We start from the raw sequence: 12,848 nt of genomic DNA on the forward strand, positions 1-12,848 counted from the left end.
GTTAAGCATCTGCCTTTGGCTCAGGTCATGATCTCAGGGTCCTGGGATGGAGCCCCAAGTCAGGCTGTCCCTGCTCGGTGGGGAACCTGCTTCTCCCTTTCCCTGTGCCCCTCCTCCCCCCCCCCATGCTTCCTCTCTCTCATAAATAAAATCTTAAAAAAAAATCCATACTACTTAGTATGACATTTGGGATCCTTCCCACCCAGGCCCAAGCTGAGCCTTATGTCCTGCCTCACCCCCACCAGACATCCAGGCCCTGGCCACTGCACACTTCTCAGCATCGCAGTTCACACGAGTCCTCTGATACCTATGGTCTTTTCACCTGAAATATTCTAGGTAGTGGACTCCTGCTTGCCCTTCAACACCTAACTCTAAAGCCACCTCCTCTAGGAAGCCTTCCTTGATGCCCTCAGAATAAGCTGTCAGAGCCCCTGTGGACCTCTTAAGGTAAGTTGTTTGTAAAATATCTCTGAGCTATAGCATTTGCCACACCCTATCATAATTACTTATTTTTTAATCAATCTGTCCCCACAGACTATGAGATCCTCCAGGCAGGAAGGGGAAACCTCCAGGGGAAACCCCAGAAGTGGGAAAGATTCAGCCTTGCTCCAGGCCACCAAACGGCAGGGCCAGGTACTAACGACTCCAGTGAGAACCCCTACCAGACAGCATTTCAGTTCCCGAAGCCCCTTCCCACATGCCAGCTCATCTCCTCCTCTCCGGGAGGGCAGGCAGAGCCCCTGATTGTTTTTAGCGCGGCCGCATTCTCCAGGTGGGAGCGTGGCGGGCGGAGAGGCGAGGTGTGCCAAAGCTCCTGGCCCCACAAGAGGCCGAGCTGCAGGCCAACCCCTCCTCCCCTCCCAGAGCTGCCCGCATGCTGATGGCAGGGGGCGAATCCCAGGGCCTGCACCACCAGCCCAGCCGCCCCGTGGCCCACAGATGCCAAAGCCTCTGCTCTCGCTCGGGTGAGGCCCCTGTAAGGAGCGCTGGACCTTCCAGCAGAGCTCCAGTCTTAATTTTAGCTTGGAGGCCTGCCACAGAGGCGTTAGCGAGAGACAGGCTGAAGTTATGTGGGACAGCTGTCAGAGGGCATGCTGGGTGGGGCCTGCTTAGCCGGCTGGGGCACAAGTCTGGGGACACTGAACTGTGTCCCTGCCCCAAGTCTTTTCAGCCCCAGTGGCCACACGGCTCAGATCTCCTCCCACGGTCCCCCAGCTCCACGATGATGGCTGAAGAGCACACAGACCTGGAGGCCCAGATTGTCAAGGACATCCACTGCAAGGAGATCGACCTGGTGAACCGAGACCCCAAGAACATTAACGAGGACATAGTGAAGGTAGGCTCAGTGGGCCTGCCTGGGCACCGCTGCCCGGAGGGTGTCGGGTCTGCAGAGCGTCTGGGCACAGGACGGGGGAGGGCTCTGATCCATGCACAACCACGACCGGCTTCCCTGACGAGAGGCCTTGTTCCTTGGTCTGCTCCAAATCCTCCCTCAAAAGCCAGCATGTACACCCCCAAAGAACATTTAGCCTAAACAAGAGCAAAACCTCAGCCGGACATACATGACGCAGGTGTGGGGTGGGGAGGCGACTCACAGAGGCAAGTGCCTCCGTACGACTCCGCGGCTCTTCCCATTAGCTCCTGGCCCTCGTCCCAGGATGAAGACCAATGGGTGGCCAACTTGGGCTCTTTTCTGCGCCAGGGGTTATTTCTGCGGTCTTCGCGGTGGGTGCGGGGTTAATCCCCAGAGGGTGGCTTCCAGTACGCATTAATTCCCCCAGAGCACTGCCCCGTGTCCACTGTCCATGGTGTGGGGGCCATGCCCGGCGCTCATGCCAGCTCCCCACTTGACCCCAGGTCCTGCTGCCAGGCCAGGGCAGAGGCCTCTCGGAGGGTACCGGGCTCCCGAAAGGCAGCGCTCGGAGGACAGTTACCCAGCTTTTGGGGCGTCTCCCCCATGGCCACTGCCTGAGTCAGCCTCTTTCCTCGTCTGGATGCCACTAGCAGCCTGGCCGCCTCCAGGCCCACACCCTCACTCCAACCTCCGCCCAGTAGCCACAGGGATCTTTCAGCAGAATTCCTGGAAGCAGGGTGCCCACCCCTAGCATCAGAGTCACTGGAAGGGCTGTTAAAAGGGCAGGTGCCTGGGGCTCCCTGGGTCCTACTAAATGCATCAGAATCACAAGATCAGCCCTTACCAGTAGAAACACAATGCAACCCATTATACAATCACCTGATGTCATTGTACATTCTCTAAGCAGCCACAATTTTAAAGAGGAAAAACAAACAGGTGAAACTAGTTTTTGTGATATTTTTTGATTTAACCCAGTATTTCCAAAATAGTATCATTTCAGCATGTAACTGATAAAAAACAATTATCATGCACGATTACAGTCTGTTTTCATGTTTGAAATCCAGCGTGTAGCTTACACTTAGGCTGTCTGTCAGTTCAGCCTCCACATGGATCAGAAATCCTTGTTCTGTCTTAAGATCTCATAAAATGTACAGTTGAAATCGAGTCACAGGCCCAAATCGTTCCAAATATTTTTTAAAATTTTCCCATCTCAGAATTAAGTATCATCTTTTACATTTGAATTAAAATTAAACAAGATTTAGAATTCTTCTGTTGCCCTGGTCATAGGTCAAGTGCTTTGAGCTTTGAGCTCGTGGCCACTGGACCAGACAGTGTGGCTCTGGGCTTGCTCAGAAGCACAGCCCCTGTGCTGTCATCCCTCGGTGGGATACCTCCCCTGCCCAATAAACTTTAACTCCTCCCCATGGCTTTCAAGCCCCAACACGATCTGGCCCCAACCTTCTTCTTCTGCCTTCCAGCTCCAACGCCAGGAGCCGGCCACACCAACCAGAACATACTCCTGTACCAGGAGCACCCCCACTCCTCCCTGCGGTGAATGCCCTGCTCCACTTTCAAGAGCCAACTCAAATGTCACCTCCTCCAGGAAGCCTTCCTCAGCTCCTCCAGGCAGACAGTCGCTCCCTCTTCATGCTCCAACTTCCCTCTGGGCATTTCCCCATCATAGCTCATACTATGCTATTACTGTATTTATCTGTATCCTTAATGGTGCCAATAGGGTACTTATGGCCCAGTGTGAGAAGTGCCGCAAGGGGGAAATTACTAGATAAATGTAAAATAGTATTCGTCGTGGTTTGTGCAGTGTGGTCTGGAGGAAAGAGTCCCGAACTTGGCTTTAAAAGGCCTGGTTTCAAATTTACTCTCTTCTACCTAAAAGCGACGACCCTGGACAAGCCACCTAGGTTTTCAGGACCTGAGTTTCCCTCTGTAAAATGAACATAATATCACTTACCTCCGCCAGGTACAGGACTCTCCGAGCAGTGCTGTGCAAATAAAAGTATAACGTGAGGAATAAAAGAAATAAGGGATTGGAAAGTGCCTAACACAGTCGCTGGTGCACAGCAAGGGTGTGACAAGCGTGAGCCGAGTGGGAGCTTGGAGGAGCGTGCAGGGCAGGACAAGGTAGCCGGGGGCCAGCTTGTACAACCAGGTTCCCCTTCAGGAGGTCCCTAGCCGGCTGCGGGGGGCAGAGAAGAGGACCCCAAGGGAGAATGTGGCTTCTGAACGAGACCCACAACAGGTGACAAGTGTAGAGAGTCTCTCAGGCCCCACCGAGCCCGGAGGGAGCCAGCTCCAGGCTCCAGGCCCAGGTTCTAATCCGAGGGAGGGCCGGGGGCAGCCTCCCCAGGGGCTGAGAGCGGTCTCTCCGGAACCCCGGAAAACATCCCTCGATGGCTAAGCAAAAGGCCCTGCAGATAATCTTGTTGAGAGCAGATGATTATTTGGTGTATTTATTGGACGTTCCCTGGTTTGGGGAGTTATTTGACTTTCTTTTGTGTTGAATAACTGAGAAATGAAAAAGTTTTGAAATTCAGAACAAGGATCATAGAACGGAGTCAGATAAATAGCACAAACAGGTCAAAGCCAACGTGGGGTTTGTGTACGGTCTTGTGAAAGGGATAAAAGGAAGGAAGAGACAGGAGAGCTGGCTAGGCAGGGGGCCTGTCTGAACGGGAGCCTGGGGCACCTGGGCTTCTTTAATCAACTGGGGCAAAGACAAGATGGAGGGAGGCGGCAGAACAAGGTAGTGAGAGGGTGAGAGAGACGGAGAGAAAGAGGAACAAGGCAGAGGTGGAGATGAAAGCTCAGGAGGGACCTGTCAGGGTGGTTTCACCAGCGCTAACGGGCTCCCCATGGGCTAGCATGGGAGACACACAAAGATGCCGGAATAAGGCCGAGCTACAGAGACCCTAGTTCTGGTCCCAGCCCTGACCCAGGCTCGCTGTGTGACTCCAGGGAAATCCCTTTCCCTCTCTGGCCTGAGTCCTGGCATCCACAGAGGCTGGGTGGCACAGAAAGAGACCTGTCCCCTCTGTCAGCAGCTGCTGAGGTTTCACACAGAAAAGCCAAGGACACAGAGCAGGAGAGAGACCCGTGGTGTCTGTGGACTTGACCCTCAGCAGACTGGAGGCGCTCCCTTTTGACTTTCCAGTCAAAACTTCCCCAAACTTCCCCAAACAAGGCCTGGTACGGCCCTTGGACCTGGGCTGGAAAATGGGTGCCAAAGGCAGAGGGAGAGCCCTGCACAGCCTGCCAGACTTGAACTGTGGTCCCCCAGGTTCGGGGCTGGGTCTTGGGCTAAGGGGAGGCTCCTAGGGATTAGAACACACCCCGTTCCCTCTTCCCCCGACTGTCACCACCACTCCCAGAGTACGGATCCCATGAATTTTTCCTGAGTGCCTACTATGTGCCAGGTCCTGGGTTGTCTCAGAGGAGATGGGGATGAGCACATATGAGCCCTCATGCCAGGCTCCGGGGGATGTGAAGGTGCAGCAGCAGTCCCCAGAAGCTCTCCCGCCTTCCCTTCAGACCCAGCTCAGAAACCTGCAGCCCCACCTCAAAGGTCTCTGAATTCTTTCTGAGAGGGCTCGGGGCTGTCTCCCTAACCCACACTGAGGCACTCAGATTCGAAAGTGGGAATGCTTGAGCCCAAAGTGTCACACAGGTCCCTCTCACCTTCAGGCTCCAACCTCTCTCCCCGCAGCCACTCAAGGTCAAAGAGGGCAGGGGGCCAGACATGACCCCAGCCCATCCTACAGCTACATCTGCCACTAAACACCCTCCTCCCTTAGAAAAACACACAAACTGCACCCTTTGCCTATCAGCTCAGGCTAAGAAACACCCAAAGGACCCAGTAGCCACCAGTTCGGCAAACTCTGCTCCCGGTTTGGGCCCACCTGGACACCCTGTCGCAGAAAGAGGACACCGACCCGGTACTTCCTCTTGAGAGGAATCCAAACTAACAGAGAGGATGAGACTCAAATAATGAGGGTGTCTGGGAGAAGGTGCTAAACACCATAGTTTAGGCCCTGATGAAGTGTCCCGGGGTTTAAGGGAGGAAGACCTTACTCTCGCCTGGGAAAATCAGGAGCCAGCTTCATGGGGAGACAGGAGCCCAGGTGCATTAAAAAAATGGGGAAAAAATTAAAATGTGAATAAGGCTTTTGAAGAAGAGGGAACAAAATAAGCAAAAGCCATACAATTGAGAAGGATGTTGGGTGGCACTGGCAAGCGTGAGAGATAGTTACTGCTACCACCCCCTCAACCTATGCCCGTGGCCGACGTTACTAATGGACCCCAGCACTCTTTCACGAAGCCACGGACCATTGGTGAGGCAGAGCTGACACACAGAAGAAACCTCTTCGCTACTCCGCCTGCCAAAGAATGACGGGACTAAGTGCATGTGAAAGAGAATTTGTGGGAGAAAGCAGAAGGGGCAGCTTGAGACTGGGTTTTGGGAGGCCATCCAAACTGCCACTCATTCCATGTTGGCGGTTTCTTCCTTTTGGACATGTCTGGTCCCCCGTCAGGTATCTCTCAGAAGGCCTCCACTGGACTAACCAACTGAGGTATTTATAATTTAGTGTTAGGGGACACCTAAGTATTAACTAACCTAGCTTTTCAAAAGGTGGTCCACTTTCTGGGGGAGCAAGTTAAAATGCAGATTTCTGGGTTCTGCCACCAGAAATTCCTATGTGGTAGGGCCGGTGAGTGTTTTGCACTTTCAAGTACAAACGAGTCCCCCTTGTCCTGTAGAAGAGAAACCTGGAGTCCCGAGTTATTACCAGTTTTCCCCTCAAGACACACTGTGTTGGTTATCTAGCGCTGTGGTCACAAATCACCCCAAACTCAATAGTGTAAAGCAGCAAGCCTGTGACGGTCTCCTACAGTTCTGTGGATGCAGCTGGGCACTTCCACTGCTCCCACTGGTGGCCCCTCAAGCAGTGGCAGCCACCTGGGGCCTCTGCTGAGCTGGCTCCCTCCTACGCCTGGTGCCTCAACGGGGACGGGTGGAAGGCAGGGCGCAGCTGGGAGGCTGGCATGGCTGGGTCTCTCCCTCGGGTGGCCTCTCCATCAGGCTCTAGAGCAGGGGATAGTAACGGACTTCTAACTCCACCAGTCTCTACATCAGCGTATATGGCAGCTCAGGACTCCCAAGGCAGAAACTTCCAGGCCCCTGTGAGGCTTAGTTCTGGACCTGGCACGGCATCCCTTCTCTCGCACTGGGGTGATTAAAGTGAGTCCTAGGGCAAGCCCAGACTCAGTACAGGATGGGAAGAGGCAAGGGCTTAAATGCTCAGGGCCATGACTAATTGGGGGTCATCTCTGGAGACTGGTTAACCCCCCCCCCCACCCAAAAGCTGGCAAGATACCAAATATAAGATACATGGCCAGAAAACACCTACAAGGGACACATTGTGAGCATTGCTTTGGTTCCCCCAGATTATATAGAATTCTATTATTGTTATTACCAATCATAACACAAGAAGCAAAGCTTTGCCATTTTTCAGCTGTTTTACAGCTATCACCCCATTTTAGCTTCCTACTCTATCGACCCATGTTTCTCAAATTATCTAGGCAAAGGGTCAGTTTTATTATAATAATTTCAATTTGTTGAACACCAATACTTTGGCAAAATTCAATAGAAATGAATTACTAGGGAAATGAAATGAAAAATAGGCATCTACAATGTAAGCCCCAATTTTTATTATTATGAGAGTTACCAGACATACAATGACCGGCTCAAATTTCTGTGACTATTTCTAAATGCTTACTCTCAACTTCTGTCCATACCTTGTTGGGAAGAGGGGCACCAGCTCTGGACCACCCTTTAAGTAGCAAGGTACTAGGCAAGAAAACTAAGACCAGAAAACTGAACCTTCCCCTTGGGTGTTCTGACTCCAAAATCGAACTTTGAGTCACTAGGGTTCTTGGCCCAATCCTCTTGGTGTAGTTTAAAAACAAACAAACAAACAAAAAAAAAAAAAACAAAACAAAACAAAACAAAACAAAAAACCCCGGAGGCCCAGAGAGGAAAAGCACCATGCCCCAAATCACACAGCAACTCAGTGGTCAAGTAGAGACTGGCACCAGATGTCCATCCTCCTGTCTAGAGCTGTTTCCCCACCCACAGATACTCTATCTGAATTGTCCAGGGCCCAGGATGCCCAAGGACTGAGTCATACAGGAATCTGGGGAGGTATTTTTGACCGGGGGTGGCTGCTGGCCTCCCCCGAATCCTCCGGCAAAGCCCAGCCCTGTTGCCCTGCACCCTTCCCCACCCTCTTGGAGCCTGTGGGGCTGTGCTGTCTCGTTCCAATTAATCAACTGGCTCTCTCACTCTTCCAAAAATAAATATGCCAGAGAAGGGGACACCGACTGAATGGGCAGCCACGTTCACCCTTCCCACCCTCTCGCCTCCCTCCAATTGCACACCAAGCCCTGAGGTTCGGCCGATGGGTCCAGCACCCACCCCACCACCCTCCCAGAAAAAGCAATCTCCCCTCCACTTTAGAGACGGACTCAGAAATGAAGTCACGGTGTGCTTCTGATACACTGGCGTGACTGCCTAAGATCTCCCTGAGCCGGGTCTTATAAATACCTCCCCAAAGTCGGCGCTGTGACCAAAGCCGTCCCAAGGCTCAACCCGAATTAGGGGAACAGCTGGGCCTGCCCACACAGCCCATCCCCCAAGAGCACATTTTCTGATTCCCAGAAAACGGGCAGTCACCCCATGCACAGTGCCCAAAGGCAGTTACAGGGAATAATTCAAATGTCAGCACGACGTCTTCTGCAAAGAAGTAATAATTAAAAGACACAACAGAGAGGTCCCGGGGAGTGAGATTATTACCATAAACAGAAAATGAGGGAAAAGAGCCCTGCACCCATCTTACTAGCGCAGGTGGAGGTGTGCGTGCACGTGCACACAATTATGACTAGGTAAGCTGCAGAGTTACTGTACTTAGGATCTGGGGTGTCAACAGATTTTCTGAGATATATTTTCATAGGAACGTGAGAACAACTGAACACATAATTACTGTCACTGAGCACCTACCAGGTGCCAGGTACTATGCTGAGCATTGCCCAAGAGGTGGTATGCCTAGCACAGAGTGGGTGCTGAATGAATCTGTGTTTGAATGGATAGAAGGATGGACGCATGGATATCTATGGGTGGATGGATAGATCCATGGATCAATGCATGGATGGGCGGGTGGGCGGGTGGATGGATGGATAGATGGATGACAGACTGATGAGAGATGGATGGGCGGATGAATAGATGGTGGGGGGGTGAACAGATGATGAATTATTTCAATTCCTCATAACAAGGTTGTAAGAAATAGCAAACCCATTTTACAGATGAGCAAGTGAAGCTCAGAGGTGTAAGTCATCTGCCAAAGTCACTCATCAGAGCAGCACGTCACTGGTGTGCCAAGCCACTTTTGGGGCTCTACCATCCTCTTGAAGAGAATACCGGTGATTAATCCGGTATTCTGTGCCGGGTACTGTTCTGAGTATTTAGATGTCTTAACTTATTGAATCCTCCAACAAACTTTACGGGATGAATCCACGAACCTGAGGCACAGAAAAGCTCAGAAAAAGTTACAGAGCCAGTCAGTAGCAGAGCTGGACTCCAGTCTCCAGAACGTGACTTCCGACGGGGCTCTTTTCCACGCTGCCACCTCTCAGAGGCCAGACACAAATAATCAAATGTGGTGAAAGGCAGGATACACAAGGCTAAATGAACACAGCAGGCTGGGCTACAGAGGAGCAGGGCGGGGGGCTGGAAGGAAGGCGCCGAGAGCCCTGCCTTGGGGCACGTCTCTCTGGTCAACGAGGACCAGACCTCTGTGCCCTGCCTCCCACCTCTGGGCTGTCTGCCTCTTGTGTGGTGAGGAGGCAGGCCTGGGTCACCTGTGAGTAGCGGAGGCACCATCGTAAGGAACAGCCACAGGAAGGGTAGGGAGGCCACAGGCACTGAGTGGGAGAGCGAAGGAAGGAGGAAGTGCCTGCTGGGACAATATCTCCTCCCGCTGGCAAAGTTCCTGGGGCTGCCCCATGCACCAGAAGCCAGCCAGGGTGCTAAGAGGCATGAGGCTGGGGCAGGACCATGATGGAGGAGGGGCAGGCTACAGAGGGCAGAACGCCGCAATGGACAGGACCCAGGCCCTAGGGATCTAACTGAACCTCGATAATCATTCTGGGTGGACCTAGGTCAGGGTTGGAATGGTCGCCCAGGCCTATCCTCCCCAGCTTCTGAGATTTGAAAGCTCCCCCGAGAAACAACAACTCTGAATTTTTGCCCCGTATATAACCAAATAGAGAAAATGCCAGTCCTTTCCATCCACTGTCCAAAGCCATGAGATGCTCCTCAACCAACTTGGGCCTTCTTTTCCAAATATCCAGCACACCCGTTTTCCATCTCTGCCTCCAGAGCTCACAGTCCACCAAATTCCCAGCCTGCTACCACCTCCCAGAAGCCCTCCAGGAATAAGTACCATCTTTCTGAGATGAGGACCATATTTATATTCTTCCCTCCAGCCTCGCCCTTCCATCCAGGCCCCCCTTTAAGAGGTTAAATGACCTCTGCTGAACCCCAGCAGAGAGAGCTGGAGGCTGAGATTTACAGGGGGTCCTGGAAGGCCCTACTGACTCCCCGAGTCAGCTTCTCACATCACCTGCAGCCTGAAATCCCAGGCTGTCAACTTTGCTCCCCATGAACATACCAGCCCCTGGGTGAGACCTCATCCTCTGCGGTCTCCAGGGGGATCCAGGGATCTGAGGTGCGGCACAGGAGCTCAGAATATGCTCATGTGACAAAAACAGGACTCGCCATTATACATATAACAGGGTTGTGTCCACTCCCCGCCCCCAAAAAAAGTCACCGTGGAAAGAAAAGCACCAAAGCAATGACATTGTTAGTACTAGAGAAATACAAATTGGAGATGCTTTTGTTTTCCTTTTACTATTTCCTGAATTTTCTGCAATGTGGCTATGTCATTTTGTAATGAAAAGCAATTTGAATAGTAATTCTGTGCCCAGATGAGAGGATCGCATGGAAGACTGATGTTTGAGCTCTGGCCTCCCACCCCCAGGCCCCACAGGTGACCCCTCCACCCTCAGTCTGATGAGTTTGAGACTTCATTAAACCAGCTTTTATTCAAATGGCCCAGAAGCATGAAAGATGATCATGTCCCCATTTCACAGACAGGACAGCTAAAGCTTAGGGATGTGGAAGGACATCGCATATGCGCTATGATAGTGTTTAATGCATAATGGGGACTCAAGAAAGTTTAGTTAAATGACTTGGCTGAAAGTACTTTTTTTTTTTTTCAAGTTTACTGACTATTTTTTCCCACTTTCCAAATGGGGCCTCAGAATAGTGGAAAGTGTGAACCGGATTCTCTGAGCGCCCGTGCTCCTTCTAGCTGCAAGGTGGGCTGGGGTAGGCAGCAGGGAGAGGAAAGTCTGAGGTTGCCGTGGGACTAGGGTGAGGTGCTTCGGGCCTGCTCAGCCTGACTTGGCACCAGACACCTTTACAAGCCAGGACGGCATGGCCCTCACTTCGCCACATGCCAGATCCTAAAATAGCTCTCAGACCTGTGTGCCTCTCTCTAACCCACCGCCATTACCCCAAACCAGCCTGGCAGCGGGTCCCACCTGGAATATTGCCACGGCTCCCCACTGGACCCCACCTGCGTCCTCTCTCCCAACCACCACCGGCCCAGCCAGCTACGCAAAATCCAGATCAGATTGCCGACAACAGGCTGGTGGTTGCCGGAGGCCGGGGCGGGTGGTGAGCGAAGGGGGTCAAAAGGAATAAACCTCCAGTGGTAAAATAATGAGTCCCGGGGCTGTAAGTTAGAGCATGGTGGCTATGCTTCACCATACTGTGCGGCATATATGAACGGTGCTAAGAGAGGAGATCCTAAAAGTTCTCAACACACACACACAAATTAGAGCTCTGTATGGTGATGGGTGTTAACTACACTCAGTGTGGTGATCATTTCCCAAATATACAAATACCGAATCATTATGGTGAGACTAATACAATGTTATATATCAATTATACCTCAATAAAAAAAAAAAAAAAACTCTGATCGAGTCAAGCCAGTCTCTGCACAAAAGCCTTCAGAGACTGCTCATCACAGTGACTGTCCGGCCAGGCCCCTCTCGCCTCACTCTGGCCACGCTGGGCTTGCCCTTGGCCTTCTGGAGGCACCTGCATCACCCCGAGGGCGCACACTGTCCATCCCATGAGGTCCTAGCCATGCCCAATATGTTTCTCCAACCCTCACCCCTCCCTCCACCTGGCTCCCTTCAGGGACCAGCCTAGCTAGATGTCTGCTCCTTACCCCCAGGATGACCAGGACTATCCAACTCTCTAGGATCACAAAATCACAGAATTTAAGAACCATGCCTCACATGTCCTGGTGGCTTTAAGGAAGTCACGCAACTCCCCAGGGCCTGTTTATCCACCCATAAGATGAGGGCGTGGGCCCAGCTCCGTGCCTCACTGCTCCCGGGCATCACTGGCATCTCCTGGGAGCTTGTCAGAAATGCAGTGTCAGGCCTCACCCCGGCTGTGCTGAGTCAGGATCCCCGGCAGGGCTGCCCCGCCAGCAGGTGCAACCAGCCCTCCAGAGCGTTCTGCCGCCGGCACACGGAAGCGTAGGAAGTGGGTGGATGTTGTGACCGAAAGATTGCCCTTCCCACCCCCCAGGTGGATTTCGAAGATGTGATCGCAGAGCCCGTGGGCACCTACAGCTTCGACGGCGTGTGGAAGGTGAGCTACACCACCTTCACGGTCTCCAAGTACTGGTGCTACCGCCTGCTGTCCACACTGCTGGGAGTCCCGCTGGCCCTGCTCTGGGGCTTCCTGTTCGCCTGCATCTCCTTCTGCCACATCTGGGCAGTGGTGCCGTGCATTAAGAGCTACCTGATCGAGATCCAGTGCATCAGCCACATCTACTCCCTTTGCATCCGCACCTTCTGTAACCCGCTCTTTGCCGCCCTGGGCCAGATTTGCAGCAACATCAAAGTGATGCTCCGGAAGGAAGTGTAAGGCCAGGTGGGGGCGATGTGGGTGGCTGGGCAGGGGGAGTCAGGCCAGGCTGGCCCCACAGTACTTCTGGGCGGGCCTGCTGGCGAGTGCTTTCTCTTTAGGGACTGCTATTTCCCCCCAAGACGGAAGCACACAGTTTAGGGAAGCCAGAAAGAAAAGACAGCCCTGCCACAGAAGCACAGTGGCCCTTCAGCCTGCCCCCTACCCCACCTCGACGCCCCCGCGACCGGGCAGGAGGAAAGAGAATTTGCTAAGAGGCAGCTACTGCAAGTCTTTGCATTCACCTGTACTGTAACGGCATAAACCAGCACTCAGTCCCCACCCGGGGTCAACCTGTCCATGCACGCCACCTGGGAAAGCTACCAGTGACTCTTGGCATTAGGAGGGTGGCTCCAATAAAGGGTTTCGGCTGCA

General features: G+C 52.8%; 1 protein-coding gene across 1 annotated transcript; it reads left to right on the forward strand.

Annotated features, from left to right (window-relative positions):
- Positions 1-977: 977 nt before the first annotated feature.
- On the forward strand, positions 978-12,848 carry CAV3 (caveolin 3). The gene is made up of 2 exons (XM_027585385.2): positions 978-1,336; positions 12,093-12,848. Exons 1-2 carry the CDS (start codon positions 1,223-1,225, stop codon positions 12,432-12,434), a joined length of 456 nt encoding a protein of 151 aa, XP_027441186.1. The 5' UTR covers positions 978-1,222; the 3' UTR covers positions 12,435-12,848.

This window comes from Zalophus californianus, chromosome 1 (assembly GCF_009762305.2).
Source record: "Zalophus californianus isolate mZalCal1 chromosome 1, mZalCal1.pri.v2, whole genome shotgun sequence".
Classification (NCBI taxonomy): domain Eukaryota; kingdom Metazoa; phylum Chordata; class Mammalia; order Carnivora; family Otariidae; genus Zalophus; species Zalophus californianus.

Coding starts and splice junctions, on each gene's coding strand:
- CAV3 (XM_027585385.2), top strand. CDS start 1,223: ATGATGGCTGAAGAGCACACAGACCTGGAGGCCCAGATTGTCAAGGAC. Junction 1,337..12,092: donor TTAACGAGGACATAGTGAAG/GTAGGCTCAGTG, acceptor CCCACCCCCCAG/GTGGATTTCGAAGATGTGAT.